Genomic DNA, 22,549 nt, shown 5'->3' with positions numbered 1-22,549 from the left:
CCGTCTGAAGTTGAAGCTGAGCCAATCAGAGGATTTAAGCGAGGACCAAAAAAATCTCTAGCTCTCCACTTTGTCACCAATGACAACAAGGCATGTTGAAATAAAGCCTAGTAATCAGACCTAACTTGATGGATTAGGTCAGGAATGGAGATCTGTAATAAGCTCATATAGGCATAGTTCAGTTGTTTCATATTCCAAATAGCCTACAATAAAGTAGACTACAACATTGCATCCAGTAAATCCCCAAACAAAATTAAGAAGCCAGTTTACATTTTCACTAGACTATCCACATATGACACTTATTAATTAGAATAATCATTACCCCTAAATGTAATCTAGAAAAATATGTGTTTCATTGCGACCACCTCAATTTAATTTAGGATCATACACAAGACTTCTGTGTTGGCTACATTGTTTGTTTTAATTTAAGACACTAGGTTTCAGGAGCAGTACAGTGGCTTGCGAAAGTATTCACCCGCCTTGGCATTTTTCCTATTTTATTGCCTTACAACCTGGAATTAAAATGGATTTTGGGGGTGATGGTATCATTTGATTTACACAACATGCCTACCACTTTGAAGATGCTAAATATTTTTTCTTGTGAAACAAACAAGAAATAACACAAAAATACAGAACTTGAGCGTTCATAACTATTCACCCCCCCCCCCAAACATAGCGTTTTCCTTGATGGCCAAAAATATCAATTTTAGTCTCATCTAACCAGAGTACCTTCTTCCATATGTTTGGGGAGTCTCCCACATGCCTTTTGGCAAACACCAAACGTGTTTGCTTATTTTTTTCTTTAAGCAATGGCTTTTTTCTGGCCACTCTTCCGTAAAGCCCAGCTCTGTGGAGTGTACGGCTTAAAGTGGTCCTATGGACAGGAACTCCAATCTCCGCTGCGGAGCTTTGCAGCTCCTTCAAGGTTCTTTGGTCTCTTTGTTGCCTCTGATTAATGCCCTCCTTGCCTGATCCGTGAGTTTTGGTGGGGGGCGGCCCTCTCGTCAGGTTTGTTGTGGTGCCATATTCTTTCCAGTTTTTAATAATGGATTCAATAGTGCTCCGTGGGATGTTCAAAGTTTTGGATATTTTTTTATAACCCTGATCTGTACTTCTCCACAACTTTGTCTCTGACCTGTTTGGAGAGCTCCTTGTTCTTCATGGTGCCGCTTGCTTGGTGGTGTTGCAGACTCTGGGGCCTTTCAGAACAGGTGTGTATATATACTGAGTTCATGTGACAGATCATGTGACACTTAGATTGCACACAGTTGGACTTTATTTAACTAATTATGTGACTTCTGAAGGTAATTGGTTGTACCAGATCTTATTTAGGGGCTTCATAGAAAAGGGTGTGAATACATATGCACGCACCACTTTCCGTTATTAATTTTTTGAAACAAGTTATTTTTTAAATTACACTTCACAAATGTGGACTATTTTTTGTATGTCCATTACATGAAGTATCCATTTAAATTACAGGTTGTAATGCAACAAAATAGGAAAAACGCCAAGGGGGATGAATACTTTTGCAAGGCACTGTATACCTCCAGTGCAAGTCAAGGATACCTTGCATCCTTGGGGTCTGTCAAGTTGGGACTGCAAAGCCAAACAGTGATCAAGTCGAGTCTTCTGATCTGCTTGGACTTTATCAGACCTCTCCGATCTCTAGGTCCTACGAAAGCCAATAGCGGTCAGATGTTTCAAGCCATATTGTACATGGTGTGAAAGCCTGGACGTTGCATAAAGAAACGAGCCGAAGGTCTTGTGTAACACTGTGTTTTCCCCCCATCTAATTATTGTTGAAATGTCAAGTGATTTTTCTATCGGTTACTTAATTTGCTTGGAATGGGCCCCAGTCAAATCCAAACTTCTGTTAATTTACTGTTGCTCCCAGTTCCATGGGTCACTCCACCAAGACTGTTCCCTCAGCAGTACTCTCAAGAATTACCAATACAAATGTCCTCATCCACTCTGTGTTGGTTTTGGTGTGTGTCGGGGGCTGGGGAGGTGTGTGTGTGTGTGTGTGTGTGTGTGTAGTGAGGTAATATTCATGAGAGAGATGGATATATACACACATACACTGTACCAGTCAAATGTTTGGACACACCTACTCATTCAAGGGTTTTTCTTTATTTTTACATTGTAGAATAATAGTGAACACATCAAAACTATGAAATAACACATATGGAATCGTGTAGTAACCAAAAAAGTGTTAAACATTTTATATTTGAGATTCTTCAAATAGCCACCCTTTGCCTTGACAGCTTTCCACACTCTTGGCATTCTCTCAACCAGCTTCATGAGGTAGTCACCTGGAATGCATTTCAATTAACAGGTGTGCCTTGTTAAAAGTTAATTTGTGGAATTTATTTCCTTCTTAATGTGTTTGAGCCAATCAGTTGTGTTGTGACAAGGGTGGGGGGGGTATACAGAAGATAGCTCTATTTGGTAAAAGACCAAGTCCATATTATGGCAAGAACAGCTCAAATTAGCAAAGAGAAACGACAGTCCATTATTACTTTAAGACGTGAAGGTCAGTCAATATGGAACATTTCAAGAGTTTCTTCAAGTGCAGTCGCAAAAACCATCAAGCGCTATGATGAAACTGGCTCAGAGTTACCTCTGCTGCAGAGCATAAGTTCATTAGTTACCAGCCTCAGAAATTGCAGCCCAAAATGCTTCACAGAGTTCAAGTAATAATAATAATAGGTCATTTAGCAGACGCTCTTATCCAGAGCGACTTACAAGAGCAATTAGGGTTAAGTGCCTTGCTCAAGGGCACATCGACAGATTTTTCACCTAGTCGGCTCGGGGATTAGAACCAGCGACCTTTCGGTTACTGGCCCAACGCTCTTACCCACTAAGCTACCTGCCGCCCAAGTCACAGACACATCTCAACATCAACTGTTCAGAGGGGACTGTGTGAATCAGGCATTCATGGTCGAATTGCTACAAAGAAACCACTACTAAAGGACACCAATAATAATAAGAAGACTTTCTTGGGCAAAGAAACACGAGCAATGGACATTAGACCAGTGGAAATTTGTAATTTTTTTCTGGAGTCCAAATTGGAATTTTTTTGTTCCAACCGCTGTGTCTTTGTGAGACGCGGTGTGGGTGAACGGATGATCTCTGCATGTGTATTTCCCACCGTAAAGCATGGAGGAGGAGGTGTTATGGTGTGGGGGTGCTTTGCTGGTGACACTGTCTGATTTTATTTAGAATTCAAGGCACACTTAACCAGCATGGCTACCACAGCATTCTGCAGCGATACGCCATCCCATCTGGATTGGGCTTAGTGGGACTATCATTTGTTTTTCAACAGGACAATGACCCAACATACCTCCAGGCTGTGTAAGGGCTATTTTACCAAGAAGGAGAGTGATGGAGTGCTGCATCAGATGACCTGGCCTCCACAATCCCCCGACCTTCACCCAATTGAGATGGTTTGGGATGAGTCTGACCGCAGAGTGAAGGAAAAGCAGCCAACAAGTGCTCAGCATATGTGGGAACTCCTTCAAGACTGTTGGATAAGCATTCCAGGTGAAGCTGGTTGAAATAATGCCAAGAGTGTGCAAAGCTGTCATCAAGGCAAAGGGTAGCTTATTTGAAGAATCTAAAATATAACACATTTTGATTTGTTTAACACTTTTTGGTTACTACATGATTCCATAAGTGTTATTTCATGTTATTTTGATGTCCTCACTATTATTCTACAATGTAGAAAATAGTAAAAATAAAGAAAAACCCTAGAATGAGTAGGTGTCCAAACTCTTGACTGGTACTATATATGTATATATACTTTGTATATGACACAAGTAATTTCTCCAACAATTGTTTACAGACAGATTATTTCACTTATAATTCACTGTATCACAATTCCAGTGGGTCAGAAGTTTACATACACTAAGTTGACTGTGCCTTTTAAACAGCTTGGAAAATTCCAGAAAATGATGTTATGGCTTTAGAAGCTTCTGATAGGCTAATTGAGTCAATTGGAGGTGTACCTGTGGATGTATTTCAAGGCCTACCTTCAAACTAAGTGCCTCTTTGCTTGACATCATGGGAAAATCCAAAGAAATCAGCTAAGACCTCAGAAAAAAATGGTAGACCTCCACAAGTCTGGTTCATCCTTGGGAGCAATTTCCAAAAGGTACCATGTTCATCTGTACAAACAATAGAACGCCCGTCATACCGTTTAGGAAGGAGACTCGTTCTGTCTCCTAGAGATGAACGTACTTTTGATGCGAAAAGTGCAAATCAAACCCAGAACAACAGCAAAGGACCTTGTGAAGATGCTGGAGGAAACGGGTACAAAATATCTATATCCACAGTAAAAACTAGTCCTATATCAACATAACCTGAAAGGGTGCACAGCAAGGAAGATGCCACTGCTCCAAAACCGCCATAAAAAACCCAGACTACGGTTTGCAACTGCACATGGGGACAAAGATTGTACTTTTTGGAGAAAGGTCCTCTGGTCTGATGAAACAAAAATAGAACTGTTTGGCTATAATGACCATCGTTATGTTTGGAGGAAAAAGGGGGGGCTTGCAAGCCGAAGAACACCATCCCAACCGTGAAGCACGGGGGTGGCAGCATCCTGCTGTGTTGCTGCAGGAGGGAATGGTGCACAGCACAAAATAGATGGCATCATGAGTAAGGAAAATTATGTGGATATATTCAAGCAACATCTCAAGACATCAGTCCGGAAGTTAAAGCTTGGTCGCAAATGGGTCTTTCAAATGGACAATGACCCCAAGCATACTTCCATTAAATAGTACCCGTAAAACACCTGTCTCAACGTCTACAGTGAAGAGGCGGCTCCGGGATGCTGACCTTATAGGCAGAGTTGCAAAGAAAAAGCCATATATCAGACTGCCCATCTTAATCTTTTATTTTTATTGGCCAGTCTGAGATATGGCTTTTTCTTTGCAACTCTGCCTAGAAGGTCAGCATCCCGGAGTCGCATCTTCACTGTTGACGTTGAGACAGGTGTTTTGCGGGTACTATTTAATGAAGCTGCCAGTTGAGGACCTGTGAGGCGCCTGTTTCTCAAACTAGACACTTTAATGTATTTGTCCTCTTGCTCAGTTGTGCACAGCGTTGTACGAGATCTTCAGTTTCTTGGCAATTTCTCGCATGGAATAGCCTTCATTTCTCAACAAGAATAGACTGACGAGTTTCAGAAGAAAGTTCTTTGTTTCTGGCCATTTTGAGCCTGTAATCGAACCCACAATTACTGATGCTCCAGATGCTCAACTAGTCTCAAGAAGGCCAGTTTTATTGCTTCTTTAATCAGCACAACAGTTTTCAGCTGTGCTAACATAATTGCAAAAGGGTTTTCTAATGATCAATTTGCCTTTTAAAATGATAAACTTGGATTAGCAAACACAACGTGCCATTGGAACACAGGACTGATGGTTGCTGATAATGGGCCTCTGTACGCCTATGTAGATATTCCATAAAAAAATCTGCCATTTCCAGCGACAATAGACATTTACAACATTAACAATGTCTACACTGTATTTCTGATCAATTTGATGTTATTCTAATGGACAGAATTGCTTTTCTTTCGAAAACAAGGACATTTCTAAGTGACCCCAAACTTTTGAGCGGTAGTGTGTGTGTGTGTGTATGTGTATGTGTGTGTATATATGTATATATATATGTATATATATATGTGTATATATATATATATATATATATATATATACAGTATCTCACAAAAGTGAGTACACCTCTCACATTTTTGTAAATATTTGAGTATATCTTTTCATGTGACAACACTGAAGAAATGACACTTTGCTACAATGTAAAGTAGTGAGTGTACAGCTTGTATAACAGTGTAAATTTGCTGTCCCCTCAAAATAACTCAACACACAGCCATTAATGTCTAAACCGCTGGCAACAAAAGTGAGTACACCCCTAAGTGAAAATGTCCAAATTGGGCCCAAAGTGTCAATATTTTGTGTGGCCACCATCATTTTCCAACACTGCCTTAACCCTCTTGGGCAAGGAGTTCACCAGAGCTTCACAGGTTGCCACTGGAGTCCTCTTCCACTCCTCCATGATGACATCACAGAGCTGGTGGATGTTAGACCTTGCACTCCTCCACCTTCCGTTTGAGGATGCCCCACAGATGCTCAATAGGGTTTAGGTCTGGAGACATGCTTGGCCAGTCCATCACCTTTACCCTCAGCTTCTTTAGCAAGGCAGTGGTCGTCTTGGAGGTGTGTTTGGGGTCGTTATCATGTTGGAATACTGCCCTGCGGCCCAGTCTCCGAAGGGAGGGGATCATGCTCTGCTGCAGTATGTCACAGTACATGTTGGCATTCATGGTTCCCTCAATGAACTGTAGCTCCCCAGTGCCGGCAGCACTCATGCAGCCCCAGACCATGACACTCCCACCACCATGTTTGACTGTAGGCAAGACACACTTGTCTTTGTACTCCTCACCTGGTTGCCGCCACACACGCTTGACACCATCTGAACCAAATAAGTTTATCTTGGTCTCATCAGACCACAGTACATGGTTCCAGTAATCCATGTCCTTAGTCTGTTTGCGGGCTTTCTTGTGCATCATATTTAGAAGAAGCTTCCTTCTGGGACGACAGCCATGCAGACCAATTTGATGCAGTGTGCGGTGTATGGTCTGAGCACTGACAGGCTGACCCCCCACCCCTTCAACCGCTGCAGCAATGCTGGCAGCACTCCTACGTCTATTTCCCAAAGACAACCTCTGGATATGACGCTGAGCACGTTTACTCAACTTCTTTGGTCGACCATAGCGAGGCCTGTTCTGAGTGGAACCTGTCCTGTTAAACCGCTGTATGGTCTTGGCCACCGTGCTGCAGCTCAGTTTCAGGGTCTTGGCAATCTTCTTATAGCCCAGGCCATCTTTATGTAGAGCAACAATTCTTTTTTTCAGATCCTCAGAGAGTTCTTTGCCTTGAGGTGCCATGTTGAACTTCCAGTGACCAGTATGAGGGAGTGTGAGAGCGATGACACCAAATGTAACACACCTGCTCCCCATTCACACCTGAGACCTTGTAACACTAACGAGTCACATGACACCGGGGAGGGAAAATGGCTAATTGGGCCCAATTTGGACATTTTCACTTAGGGGTGTACTCACTTTTGTTGCCAGCGGTTTAGACATTAATGGCTGTGTGTTGAGTTATTTTGAGGGGACAGCAAATTTACACTGTTATACAAGCTGTACATTCACTACTCTACATTGTAGCAAAGTGTCATTTCTTCAGAAAAGATATACTCAAATATTTACAAAAATGTGAGGGGTGTACTCACTTTTGTGAGATACTGTATATCTATATATGCGACCCATAAGACTATGCAATTAATATGAACAAAGTCTATTCAAATGTTTATCTGACTATAGAAATATGATTTAGCCATGTCTGCAAGCAAGACTTTTGTTGAGTTAACGTTACACAAATTGACTATCAAGAAAGGTCTCTGACATGCTGACTACAGCGGCCACGTGTGTGTCCGTGTGCGCCATCATGCACATGTTGAATTTGTCTATCCCCAACAGACGTGATCATGACAAGCAGGTTAAAATACCAAAATCAACTGTGAATCAATTATATTAATTTCGGGGCAGGTCAAAACAAAACAATCATGGACATTTAGAAACGGCTAGCTAGTTTATCTTGGCAAAAGAACATTGGGTTGTTATTTTACCTGACATGCATATGGTCCTCTTTTTAGGTGATTCTTTGTAGAATTTAGACCCGGAGTTATACAAAATCGAAGGCTTCTCTACTCCGATTAATCCACAGATAAAAAGGAAACAAGTTAGTTTTTTAGTTGTATATTTAATCAATCTCGTTTGTCTTTCAGGCAGTGGGTTTGTATCTTCCTGATATCCAATAAGTAGAGGACTTGCAGCGCCTCATCTAGAACCAGGGGAGAGAGTGAGGGGAGAGAGTGAGACCTTGAGACTTTTGACCAATAGCATTACTGTACAGTTAACTTCCAATCACATCATCAGACCTACATGATGTCACCACAACAGCACCTACTGCTTCACAGGGGTGTGACAGAATGGTTGCCTGGCTACCCAGACTCCTTGCTCCGGCCAAACGCTACACCACGCCCACGGATGTTAGTTCTTTCTCCGCAATGAGTCTGGATCTGAGTACGCACCTGACCCTTCACCGACTGCGAACACATTTGGGCCGTCTGATTGGTCCAGAAACCAATGGGTTGGGCCAAAGCCAGAACACATGTGGGTAAAGCGGCGGTTTGAACATTCTTAATTGGCTTTGATACTCTGATTGGTTAGACACGATCCAATCGCTGATTACTTTGTTTTGTACAACGCCCCTCCTTCCCCTTGTCACAACAAACGACTTCAATAATGGCAGTCAGACTAAAGTAGGTAGCGACTTCAATGATGGCAGTCAGACTAAAGTAGGTAGCGACTTCAATAATGGCAGTCAGACTAAAGTAGGTAGCGACTTCAATAATGGCAGTCAGACTAAAGTAGGTAGCGACTTCAATAATGGCAGTCAGACTAAAGTAGGTAGCGACTTCAATAATGGCAGTCAGACTAAAGTAGGTAGCGACTTCAATGATGGCAGTCAGACTAAAGTAGGTAGCGAACGACAGGGCAGCGGAATAATTTAGTATGAGTATTCAGGCTAACAGAATGGGGGATGTGGAGAGCAACACAGAGGCTGGATTCCTAAAACAAAACTTTTTGCATAGAGTGTTGATAAAAGTGAGGTCGGGGGTTGGGCCTGCCTAAAATGTGTGTATCTTTGCTTGCAACTGTATGTGTGTCAGTTTGTGAATGTTAACGTTTGTTTGCTTGTTTGTGTGTCTGTCGGTTTACTCTCTTTTAAACTTTATTTATGTAAATCCCGGGATGGACTCAGGGCAACGGGCCCTACAGCTCCAGCCATTCCTTCTCCTACTCCTTGTCTCACTCTTTCTCAAGTCTTGGAGCAATGTAAACTCACATGAACTCTTTGAAGAAAGAATCCTGTCTAGATCCATTATTTATATATATATAGATATTGGTCTCCTGAGTGTGCTCCCCTTCACCACCATGTCAACGGTCAGTCTGGACACATTTCATTATCAATTTATTTTGTTTTTATTGGAAAGTGGAAAACCCGCTGTCAGAGTGTGCATCAATATTGGATTCCATAGGGAGTTAGCTGGGTTTAATTCCATAATTTCATTGACCTGGGGCATGCAAACAGCTGCAATGTAAACAATGTATTTGATAATCATCAGAAAGTACATATTTGGTGAAGGAGCCAACTTCCTGATGTTCATTTATCAAGTCTTAGCATTGGGTGTGTAGGTTTGGGAGATTGTAGATTGTATTATATACTCCCACAACATACTCTCACTTCACTTCTCGCTCATTCCTCCACAACCACATGCCTTAGATAAGCATAGATGTTGTTACCCAATGTACAGTTGTGGTCAAAAGTTTTGAGAATGACACAAGTATTGGTCTTCACAAAGTTTGCTGCTTCAGTGTTTTTAGATATTTTTGTCAGATGTTACTATGGTATACTGAAGTATAATTACAAGCATTCCATAAGTGTCAAAGGCTTTTATTGACAATTACATTAAGTTTGTGCAAAGAGTCAATATTTGCAGTGTTGACCCTTCTTTTTCAAGACCTCTGCAATCTGCCCTGGCATGCTGTCAATTAACTTCTGGGCCACATCCTGACTGATGGCAGCCCATTCTTGCATAATCAATGCTTGGAGTTTGTCAGAATTTGTGGGGTTTTGTTTGTCCACCCGCCTCTTGAGGATTGACCACAAGTTCTCAATGGGATTAAGGTCTGGGGAGTTTCCTGGCCATGGACCCAAAATGTTGATGTTTTGTTCCCCGAGCCACATAGTTATCACTTTTGCCTTATGACAAGGTGCTCCATCATGCTGGAAAAGGCATTGGTCGTCACCAAACTGTTCTTGGATGGTTGGGAGAAGTTGCTCTCGGAGGATGTGTTGGTACCATTCTTTATTCATGGTTGTGTTCTTAGGCAAAATTGTGAGTGAGCCCACTCCCTTGGCTGAGAAGCAACCCCACACATGAATGGTCTCGGGATGCTTTACTGTTGGCATGACACAGGACTGATGGTAGCGCTCACCTTGTCTTCTCCGGACAAGCTTTTTTCCGGATGCCCCAAACAATCGGAAAGGGAATTCATCAGAGAAAATGACTTTACCCCAAGTCCTCAGCTGTCCAATCCCTGTACCTTTTGCAGAATATCAGTCTGTCCCTGATGTTTTTCCTGGAGAGAAGTGGCTTCCTCGCTGCCCTTCTTGACACCAGGCCATCCTCCAAAAGTCTTCACCTCACTGTGCATGCAGATACACTCACACCTGCCTGCTACCATTCCTGAGCAAGCTCTGCACTGGTGGTGCCCCGATCCCGCAGCTGAATCAACTTTAGGAGACGGTCCTGGCGCTTGCTGTACTTTCTTGGGCGCCCTGAAGCATTCTTCACAACAATTGAACCTCTCTCCTTGAAGTTCTTGATGAGCCGATAAATAGTTGATTTAGGTGCAATCTTACTAGCAGCAATATCCTTGCCTGTGAAGACCTTTTCGTGCAAAGCAATGATGACGGCACGTGTTTCCTTGCAGGTAACCATGGTTAACAGAGGAAGAACAATGATTTCAAGCACCACCCTCCTTTTTAAAGCTTCCAGTCTGTTATTCTGACTCAATCAGCATGACAGAGTGATCTCCAGCCTTGTCCTCATCAACACTCTCACCTGTGTTAATGAGAGAATCACTGACATGATGTCAGCTGGTCCTTTTGTGGCAGGGCTGAAATGCAGTGGAAATGTTTTTTTGGGATTAAGTTCATTTTCATGGCAAATAGGGACTTTGCAATTAATTGCAATTCATCTGATCACTCTTCATAGCATTCTGGAGTATATGCAAATTGCCATCTGAGGCAGCAGACTTTGTGAAAATTAATATTTGTGTCATTCTCAAAACTTTTGACCACGACTGTTTTGTGCATGCACGTTCATGTTCATTTATGTGTGTTCGTCTGTGTGTGTTTTTTATGTGTGTGTGTTCATGTATTGGAGTGGTCTCTGGAGCTGTGCCCTGCCACTACAATGCTGGCTCTCCTACAGCAGAACAGGCAGACAGATGGGGCCTCTTGGTTGGCGTCACTCTAAATAAACAGTAACAATAACAGGGTTTGGGCGGTGCAGCTGAAGCACCATGACAGCAGGCACCTCTTGGGCTCTGGTGGTGCTGTTCTGGAGGTTAGTAATAGTCGGTGCCAAAAGGTTTGAAAGGCGTTCGGGAGGTTTTGAACTAAGTCTCATGTTGCTGTGAGTGTTTTAATGTGACTCATAACTTTAATATGGGTTTCAATTTCTAATGAAAGGGAGAAGGACAGGGTTTGAGTTTCCAGGGATCATGATTGTTTGGTCTGAGCATTTTCATGATGATCCGTGCAGATGGAACTAACCACTAGGACAACATCTCAAATGGCAACCAATTGCATAGGGCTCTGGTCAAATGTAGTGTGCACTATGTAGTGATGAGGGTGCCATTTGGGACGTAGTCTAGTTATTTGTCACCCTAGGCAACCCTAGGATGTGTGCGTGATTATTCGTCCATGTTTTTCTCATATTGAGGTGTCAGTAAATTGTGACGAGAACCATAGATCAGAATGTTCAGATCTGCATCTGATTGCCTGGACATATAATGCTTCTGGCAACAACGCTGCACCTTGAACATCCCATTGTAATAAAGTGCATTTCTAATTGGGATTTAGATCAGTGATGGAGTCTAGCTCTGCTCTAGGTTTGGGACTCCTGTGGGGTATTGGAAACAATTCAGAGAGAGCGGAACAACATGAATAATGTATCAGAATGCAATAACGTAGCGAGTAGTGACGCTTCATGTTTACAACTTAAGTGATTTGTAGCCTGCTGTCCGGAGATGAACTGAAGACGTGTGTGTGTGAGCGAGCACTGAACTGGAAGGCAGGAGATATGCAGATAATCTGATGGAGCTGGAGGTATGAGGGGCGAGGTCAGGGGGTCAATCGGACTGGAAATGCAGAGGAGGAAGGTGGCAGGCAGAGAAAGGAGCTCCCTCTTAAATGAGAGATTGATATGGCAACATTCATCACACACCCAATGCACCTGGATTCACATATGCAAGGGAGAGAGAAGGGAGGCTGGTCATGGCTCACATCAACACCATTATCCCAGAAACCCTAGACCCACTCCAATTTGCATACCGACCCAGCAGATCCACAGATGATGCAATCTCTATTGCACTCCACACTACCCTTTCCCACCTGGACAAGAAGAACACCTACGTGAGAATGCTATTCATTGACTACAGCTCAGCGTTCAACACCATAGTGCCCTCAAAGCTCATCACCTAAGCTAAGGATCCTGGGACTAAACACCTCCCTCTGCAACTGGATCCTGGACTTCCTGACGGGCTGCCCCCAGGTGGTAAGGGTAGGTAACAACACATCTGCCACGCTGATCCTCAACACAGGGGCCCCTCAGGGGTGCGTGCTCAGTCCCCTCCTGTACTCCCTGTTCACCCATGACTGCATGGCCAGGCACGACTCCAACACCATCATTAAGTTTGCCGACGACACAACAGTGGTAGGCCTGATCACCGACAACGATGAGACAGCCTATAGGGAGGAGGTCAGAGACCTGGCCGTGTGGTGCCAGGATAACAACCTCTACCTCAACGTGACAAAGGAGATGATTGTGGACTACAGGAAAAAAAAGCGGACTGAGCACGCCCCCATTCTCATCGACGGGGCTGTAGTGGAACAGGTTGAGAGCTTCAAGTTCCTTGGTGTCCACATCACCAACTATCATGGTCCAAACACACCAAGACAGTCGTGAAGAGGGCACGACAAAGCCTATTCCCCCTCAGGAGACTGAAAAGATTTGGCATGGGTCCTCAGATCCTCAAAAAGTCATACAGCTGCACCATCGAGAGCATCCTGACTGGTTGCATCACCGCCTGGTATGGCAACTGCTCGGCCTCCGACCGCAAGGCACTACAGTGGGTAGTGCGTACGGCCCAGTACATCACTGGGGCCAAGCTTCCTGCCATCCAGGACCTCTATACCAGGCGGTGTCAGAGGAAGGCCCTCAAAATTGTCAAAGACTCCAGCCACCCTAGTCATAGACTGTTCTCTCTGCTACCGCACGGCAAGCGGTACCGGAGCGCCAAGTCTAGGTCCAAAAGACTTCTCAACAGCTTCTACCCCCAAGCTATAAGACTCCTGAACAGCTAATCATGGCTACCCAGACTATTTGCACTGCCCCCCCACCCCCACCCCATATTTTTACGCTGCTGCTACTCTGTTAATTATTTATGCATAGTCACTTTAACTCTACCCACATGTACATATTACCTCAACTACCTCAACTAGCCGGTGCCCCCGCACATTGACTCTGCACCGGTACCCCCCTGTATATAGCCTCCCTACTGTTATTTTATTTTACTTCTGCTCTTTTTTTCTCAACACTTTTTTGTTGTTTTATTTTACTTTTTTATAAAAAAATTAATGCATTGTTGGTTAAGGGCTGTAAGTAAGCATTTCACGGTAATGTCTACACCTGTTGTATTCGGCGCATGTGGCAAATAAAATGTGATTTGATTTGAAAGGGGGGAGGGGAGTTGTGAGTGTGTGTGTGTGTGTGTGTGTGTGTGTGTGTGTGTGTGTGTGTGTGCAGTGAAGTAAAGTATCATCAGTGGATCAGACACTTCACTCTTATCAGCTAGATAAGGGGAAGGAGTATGAGCTGATAGGTGGAGACTGAAGAGAGTCCAATAGCAGGAGCTGATACAGAGACTGCTTTTATAACTGTTTGTGTGTTTTGGCCCGGCTTTTGTCAGACAGCGCTGGAAATGGTCGTCTATCGAGTGTAAAGAATGTTCTCTATATCTCGTTGGGAGAGATTGTGTGAAGTGTAATGCTGCACGTCTTCTAGTAGTCAGGGGTCACATGGTGTAAGACCTCAATGTTCCTCCTAGTGATGCAGCTTGACCAAGGCATGGGTGGTTGGGTTGCACATTTCCGGGATTTCGAGAGAAACTGAATTTATTGAAAGTTCATGGAAATTTGCAACCCTAAGACGTTAAACACTTCTCCATGCATTGTGAGGTCTGAACATCTGGACAGCCTTAATAGAACCAGACACAGGATTCTTGCTGTTGTTGAGACTAGCTACTATCCTTGTAACATGTTACAGTAGCCTGTTTATTTACATTTTACATTTTAGTCATTTAGCAGACGCTCTTATCCAGAGCAACTTACAGGAGCAATTAGGGTTATGTGCCTTGCTCAAGGGCACATTGACATATTTTTCACCTAGTCGGCTCGGGGATTAGAACCAGCGACCATTCGGTTACTGGCACAACGCTCTTAACCACTAAGCCACCTTAGTCCAATGTAGACATTTTGTGTGTGTTTACGTTTCATTTTCTTTCTGTTTTCCAAGGGAAAGAAGCACTCTGCATTATCCCTGTGAAGAATATCCGGGCTGTGGAGAAACTGGAAGAAAATGCCTTTAACCGCAAAAATGTAAGCAGGACTTGGGTCCCCTCAGCCTCTCTCATGACTGTCTTTGTCTGTTTAGAGCCAGGAGTTTTCCCTGGCCACCTACCTGACCAGTAAATGGTAAAGCACAGTTATACTATAGGCTAATGCAAGGGCCCAGAGGTTTTCCTGGTCAGGTCAACAGATCAGGAAAAACTCCTGTGGTCCTATGTAAGTTGTGAGGGAAGTTATTTGAGTTTACACATTGAATTTGAACAGATGCATATGTGGACTATGAGTGTCTGTTACTAAATAAATACAAATCTTAATTGTCTGCAAAGGGCAATTCATTTGCACCATATTGACAGCCTGTCAGATATTGTGTGTGTGTTATTGACAGCTCCTCTCTGCTCTCCCCTTTTAGATGTTCCAGGTGCTCCACAGTGAGAAGCCGCTGTACGTGCAGGCGGGGAACTGTGTGGAGGCCAGTGAGTGGGTGGAGGTGCTGAGCCAAGTGAACCGCTGTAACCCGGACCGCCTGGGCACCTTCCACCCCTCAGCCTACTTGGCCGGAGCCTGGCTCTGCTGCAGGAGCCTGAGCGACAGCCAGCCGGGCTGCAAGCCCTGCACACCGTGAGTACTCACCCCTGAATACCAAACCAACCTCTACTAGTCCCTAGATCAGGGCTCCCCAATAGGTGTTCTCCAATAACATTTTATTAAATGTTGTATAATCACCAGGAAATTACCTCAAAGTGATTTTAATTGAGGAAATTTGTTCCCAAGTATCACCACGCATAAATATAGAGGCATACAGTGAGCTCCAAAAGTATTGGGACAGTGACACATTTTTGGTTGTTTTGGCTCTGTACTCTAGCACTTTGGATTTGAAATGATACAATGACTTTGAGGTCAAAGTGCAGACTGTCAGCTTTAATTTGAGGGTATTACAGCACTTTGTGTACATAGTCTCCCCATTTTTTACAGGACCAAAAGAAATGGGACAAATTCACTTTTATGTGTATTAAAGTAGTAAAAAGTTCAGTATTTGGTCCCATATTCATAGCACGCAATGACTACATCAAGCTTGTGACTACAACATTTTGGGATGCATTTGCTGTTTGTTTTGGTTGTGTTTCAGATTATTTTGTGCCCAATAGAAATGAAATGGTAAATAATGCATTGTGTCATTTTAAAGTCACTTTTATTGTAAATAAAATGTAATATGTTTCTTAACTCTTCTACATAAATGTGGATGCTACCATGAGTGAATCGTGATGATGATTGAGAAGGTTAGCATGTCTTGGTGGTATGATATTTGTGTAACTTTCTCACTCTTCATTATGCACGATTCATTCAGGGGTATCCGTAATCATGGTAGCATCCACATTTAATATAGATGTGTTTCGAAATATATTCAATTCTTATTTACAATAAAAGTGACTCCAAAATGACACAATTACTTACTGTTCATTCCTTTTGGGCACCAAATAATCTGAAACACAACCAAAACAAGCAGCAAATGCATCCAACAAGTTTGTAGAGTCACAAGCTTGATGTAAACATTGCGTGCTATGAATATGGAACCTAATACTAAACGTTTGGCTACTTTAATACACATATAAGTGAATTTGTCCCAATACTTTTGGTCCCCTAAAATGGGGGGGACTATGTACAGAAAGTGCTGTAATTTCTAAACGGTTCACTCAATATGGTTGAAAATACCCTCAAATGAAAGCTAACAGTATGCACTCTAACCTCATAGTCATTTCAAATCCAAAGTGCTGGAGTACAGAGTCAAAACAACAGCAAAATTGTCACTGTCCCAATACTTTTGGAGCGAACTGTATGTGAATGTATCCCAATGTAATCACGGTTTGAAATAATGTTTTCTTTTTTTGTCAAATACTATATCTGTTTGGAACACTATGCATTGTACAAATTATTTATAACTATGTTCCGGCCCCCAACCATCCGCTCAAGGAACAATTGTCCCACAGCTGAATGTAATTGGGGACCCCTGCCCTAGGTGCTTGTGTAGATCGGAGAGGTTTGGATATATGTATGGTTAATAGTATGAAAAAGACAGCCAGCACTCGCAAATTAAGTATTACTTTGATTTATTTTCAGTCAATTCATTGTGACGGCTAAAAATAAATCTTGTAACTGCGGAAAATAAATCAAAGTAATTATTTATTTGTGAGTTATTTTTAAAAAGCCTGATTACTCCTGGGATACAGCACCCAAAGACTAATTTATAGAACTTAGTAAGAGTTGAGCATAGAGCATTTTATATGGTTCATAGTTCTATCTTACACTCTGATCGGCCAGGTGGCAATTTCGCCATATTTGTTGTACTGGTGCTATCCTTCCCTCTCAGATTGACACAAGTTCCTAGGAGATGGAGGCTGCTTCAACCAAGAAATGGACCGTATTGGAATCACTGTCTACTTGTATCAGACACCTGAGTCTTATTCAATAGGGAGCACCGTAGCGAAATTGGACAATTCCAGGAAGCGTTATTGGACAATTCCTGTTCTCTTCCATTTGGTGCCTAATGAACATGACCCTATCTCCTCCCCCAGTACCTTGCTGGCTAACCTGCAGCTGGACATCGACTGTGACCGCGAGACAGAGAGAATCTTCTCCCTCCTCACCTCCAGCTACTCCAAGCTACAGAAGATGGAAGGCAAGAGGGATTCTACCTGTCAATCGCCCAACTCTCACACAAATTAATATGAAATGTATTCTTATCACAGTAGATTGTTTCTATAGTGGCTTATTGCATGAGGCATTTTCTCTGCATCTACAGTGAGGGGAAAAAAGTATTTGATCCCCTGCTGATTTTGTATGTTTGCCCACTGACAAAGAAATTATCAGTCTATAATTTTAATGGTAGGTTTATTTGAACAGTGAGAGACAGAATAACAACAAAAAAATCCAGAAAAACGCATGTCAAAAATGTTATAAATTGATTTGCATTTTAATGAGGGAAATAAGTATTTGACTCCTCTGCAAAACATGACTTAGTACTTGGTGGCAAAACCCTTGTTGGCAATCAGAGGTCAGACGTTTCTTGTAGTTGGCCACCAGGTTTGCACACATCTCAGGAGGGATTTTGTCCCACTCCTTTTTGCAAAATCTTCGAGGCTGACGTTTGGCAACTAGAACCTTCAGCACCCTCCACAGATTGTCTATGGGATTAAGGTCTGGAGACTGGCTAGGCCACTCCAGGACCTTAATGTGCTTCTTCTTGAGCCACTCCTTTGTTGCCTTGGCCGTGTGTTTTGGGTCATTGTCATGCTGGAATACCCATCCACGACCCATTTTCAATGCCCTGGCTGAGGGAAGGAGGTTCTCACCCAATATTTGACGGTACATGACCCAGTCCATCGTCCCTTTGATGCGGTTAAGTTGTCCTGTCCCCTTAGCAGAAAAACACCCCCAAAGCATAATGTTTCCACCTCCATGTTTGACAGTGGGGATGGTGTTCTTGGGGTCATAGGCAGCATTCCTCCTCCTCCAAACACGGCGAGTTGAGTTGATGCCAAAGAGCTCCATTTTGGTATCATCTGACCACAACACTTTCACCCAGTTCTCCTCTGAATCATTCAGATGTTCATTGGCAAACTTCAGACGGGCATGTATATGTGCTTTCTTGAGCAGGGGGACCTTGCGGGTGCTGCAGGATGTTCAGTTCTTCACGGCGTAGTGTGTTACCAATTGTTTTCTTGGTGACTATGGTCCCAGCTGCCTTGAGAATATTGACAAGATCCTCCCGTGTAGTTCTGGGCTGATTCCTCACCATTCCCATGGTCATTGCAACTCCACGAGGTGAGATCATGCATGGAGCCCCAGGCCGAGGGAGATTGACAGTTCTTTTGTGTTTCTTCCATTTGCGAATAATCGCACCAACTGTTGTCACCTTCTCACCAAGCTGCTTGGCGATGGTCTTGTAGCCCATTCCAGCCTTGTGTAGGTCTACAATCTTGTCCCTGACATCCTTGGAGAGCTCTTTGGTCTTGGCCATGGTGGAGAGTTTGGAATCTGATTGATTGCTTTTGTGGACAGGTGTCTTTTATACAGGTAACAAACTGAGATTAGGAGCACTCCCTTTAAGAGTGTGATCCTAATCTCAGCTCGTTACCTGTATAAAAGACACCTGGGAGCCAGAAGTCTTTCTGATTGAGAGGGGGTCAAATACTTATTTCCGTCATTAAAATGCAAATCAATTTATAACATTTTTGACATGCGTTTTTCAGGATTTTTTTGTTGTTATTCTGTCTCTCACTGTTCAAATAAACCTACCATTAAAATTATAGACTGATCATGTCTTTGTCAGTGGGCAAACGTACAAAATCAGCAGGGGATCAAATACTTTTTTCCCTCACTGTATGTGTGCTTGTGCAGCATGCATGGCACTTTGATGCCTGATTCACACCTGAACCGTACCCTGCTGGCTCTGATATTTTCTTTTCACATTGTCCTTTCCAGCAACTATTGTGTATGATTGACCAGGCCAGCCCAGTACAGCTCTGATTGGCTTGGCTCGGTTTGGCCCTTTTTAGTGTGAATCGGGCAACAGTAGCTTGGTGTGATAGCCTGTGATGATGACCTCATGTATCTATGTCTGCTGCGGTCAGATGCGTGTGCCAGCATCGCTGTGTACCAGGGTCCTCTGAGGGAGCAGGACGACTACTCCCTGTTCACCATCCAGGACCCCAAGGAGACATTCCAGACAGTGCGGAAGATCAGACACACTCTGAAGGAGCTGCAGAGAGAGCACGACACCCGCAGCGGCACTGCGCAGTACGGCAGCCAGTAAGTATACACACATACACAAGCATATGTCTATACTCACACACCTGTACACACACGGATGGATACACACATGCATAGCCAGCCACGTAAATATTTCTCCTCTTTGTTTTTCTGTGTCTTTCTAGAGAGAATCCGATAGTTGGGAAGACATCCTAACCAGTCTAGGTGGGTCTGTCTGGCCTGAGACAGCCATTCCAGCAAATGGCGGTATGCCACCTGCCACAGTTCTATACTGGAGCCCCAGAGTGGCACAGTCGGGATTGGCACTGAGAACGCTGCCTGCCTCGTGAGGACCAAGAACGCACATCCCCAAGGTCGCGCTCCGCCCCCGCTTCCCCCTCCACCACCGTGTGACTGGACGGATGGTCCAATAGAGGAAGTTAGAAGTGTCACCTGACCCTGGCCAGAAGCTCGCATTGGTTCAGAAGAGGAGAACCTTGGTTGAGTTTTATTCTCTTGCTCTCCCCGTCTGTCTCCATCCTTCTCTCTTTCTCACACACCACTGCCCTAATCAGAAGAGTATGTGCTTGCGCTCGTCCTCTACCTGATTTGCACAACCACTCAATCATGTCATTGAAACCTTTTTCTGACCAGACAACATGAATTGGTGTGTGTGAATAGGCTGCTAAAATCGTCCCTTTTATTCACTCAATGTTTTCAATCTCGATCGTCAACAATCAAGACGATGCTCTCACAATCTCTTGGGGTTTCACTGTTTGACGTCCGTTTACGACTAAACAGCAAGCTGACTTTGTTTATCTTATTTTCTCTAAAAGGGTCCACTTAACTTTACTCTCTTCTTCCTCCTCTACCCACCTCTATCTTTTGTGCTTTGAGCAAATGTAGTTGTTTCAGAGTACAGTTAAGTGGATGAAACCGATCTGCCTTATTTTTCTTAATGGATGTATGTGTAACAATCTCTCGCATCCTCGGGTTAGGGAATAATGCCGAAGCACTTTACATATTTGGAATATTCCAGATGGCGTCATTTTAGATACGTGGTATCAGTATACCCCCCCATATCGATCAGTTAAATGATCTCGCGTACATTCCCGTTTCCATTCCTGTACAATAACATTTATAGCCTGTAGATTTTAATAGCTATTTTTCTTACACCAAAGACAACAATACTGTAGGATCGACTTGGGGGAAAAAAGGGTATAAATGTATTTTGAATACAGACTTTTTTTTAATGGAGAGAAGTACAGTATATATTTTGTTAATGTACATTTTGGTAACTGCATTGTTCCTCTTTTTAACGATTTAGACGATTTGATTGAGTAACGTTCTAATGTTCTCTGGAAATGCAGAGGGACCGTGGTTGGTAGTCTAGAAATGTCTGTGACAACCGCATCACCATGTAGTGATGTCACTGCAAATCAATCACAACAAGCTAGACAATCCCCTTCACTTGCCAATCTAGCCCCTAAGATCCTCATCACTGGCCCACATTAACTGGTAGTCAAATGGGATTGGATAGCTCTACAATCAATCAAACACACACATATTAGTTAGAACCCCATTGTTTGTGTGTTTTAGACTGAGAACTATTGCTGTGTTTATAGCCGAGTGTGAAGTCGTAAAACCAGTTGGATGCATTCACGTGCTTTGAACTAGTTGAGAAACGCCAATTGGCTAATGGCCGACAAGCTGCATCAACCATTAACTAAAAGTATAGCTGTCATGCTTGTAAAACAAATGATAGTGTTCAAAAACCATAGAAATTGATTGCTTTTTATAAATAATGTTTTGTTACATTTAACTGCTGAAAACGCTATTATCAAGGTAATTTCCTTAGTAGGTGACATCAGAGGTCAGCATGTGGGAGAAGTCTGAGCTCAGGGATGATAGATGAGTTTCCCAATAGTACACTGAACAAAAACATAAATGCAACATGCAACAATTTCAAGGATTTTACTGAGTTACAGTACATATAAGGAAATCAGTCAATTGAAATAAATAAATTAGCCCTAACCTATGGATTTCACGACTGAGAATACAGATATACATCTGTTGGTGGTGGCGTGGATCAGAAAACCAGTCAGTATCTGGTGTGACCACCATTTGCCTCATGCATCGGTACATACAGTTGAAGTCGGAAGTTTACATACACCTTAGCCAAATACATTTAAACTCAGTTTTTCACAATTCCTGACATTTAATCCTAGTATAAATTCCCTGTCTTAGGTCAGTTAGGATCACCACTTTATTTTAAGAATGTGAAATGGTAGAGAGTAGAGAGAATGATTTATTTAAGCTTTTATTTCTTTCATCACGTTCCCAGTGGGTCAGAAGTTTACATACACTCAATTAGTATTTGGTAGCATTGCCTTTAAATTGTTTAACTTGGGTCAAACGTTTTGGGTAGCCTTCCACAAGCTTCCCACAATAAGTTGGGTGAATTTTGGCCCATTCCTCCTGACAGAGCTGGTGTACCTGAGTCAGGTTTGTAGGCCTCCTTGCTCGCACACGCTTTTTCAGTTCTGCCCACAAATGTTCTATAGGATTGAGGTCAGGGCTTTGTGATGACCACTCCAATACCTTGACTTTGTTGTCCTTAAGCCATTTTGCCACAACTTTGGAAGTATGCTTGCGGTCATTGTCCATTTGGAAGACCCATTTGCGACCAAGCTTTAACTTCCTGACTGATGTCTTGATGTTGCTTCAATATATCCACATAATTTTCCTTCCTTATGATGCCATCTATTTTGTGAAGTACACCAGTCCCTCCTGCAGCAAAGCAACCCCATAGCATGATGCTTCCACCCCCGTGCTTCACGGTTGGGATGGTGTTCTTTGGCTTGCAAACCACCCACTTTTTCCTCCAAACATAACGATGGTCATTATGGCCAAACAGTTCTATTTTTGTTTCATCAGACCAGAGGACATTTCTCCAAAAAGTACGATCTTTGTCCCCATGTGCAGTTGCAAACCGTAGTCTGGCTTTTTTATGGCGGTTTTGGAGCAGTGGCTTCTTCCTTGCTGAGCTGCCTTTCAGGTTATGTCGATATAGGACTTGTTTTACTGAGCTGTGTAAGGACATCAGGGATAAAATTGTAGACCTGCACAAGGCTGGGATGGGCTACAGGACAATAGGCAAGCAGCTTGGTGAGAAGGCAACAACTGTTGGCGCAATTATTAGAAAATTGAAGAAGTTCAAGATGATGGTCAATCATCCT

The 22,549-nt window shown here is 43.1% G+C and overlaps 1 protein-coding gene across 1 annotated transcript in view; it reads left to right on the top strand.

The window, feature by feature from the left end:
• The window catches only part of LOC311105650 (ras GTPase-activating protein 2-like), a 52,880-nt gene extending 30,602 nt beyond the window's left edge, over positions 1-22,278 (top strand). The window contains exons 20-24 of the mRNA XM_084147863.1: positions 14,512-14,594; positions 14,974-15,182; positions 17,135-17,238; positions 19,193-19,370; positions 19,496-22,278. Of these exons, the coding sequence (XP_084003989.1) occupies positions 14,512-14,594; positions 14,974-15,182; positions 17,135-17,238; positions 19,193-19,370; positions 19,496-19,526 (605 nt within the window). The 3' untranslated portion in view covers positions 19,527-22,278. The remainder of the gene's footprint in view (positions 1-14,511; positions 14,595-14,973; positions 15,183-17,134; positions 17,239-19,192; positions 19,371-19,495) is intronic.
• Positions 22,279-22,549: the final 271 nt, after the last annotated feature.

This window comes from Coregonus lavaretus (assembly GCF_964263955.1).
Source record: "Coregonus lavaretus genome assembly, chromosome: 30".
Lineage (NCBI taxonomy): Eukaryota > Metazoa > Chordata > Actinopteri > Salmoniformes > Salmonidae > Coregonus > Coregonus lavaretus.
Note: the sequence above shows the minus strand (reverse complement) of the source record. Positions and strands in the feature narration are given on the sequence as shown.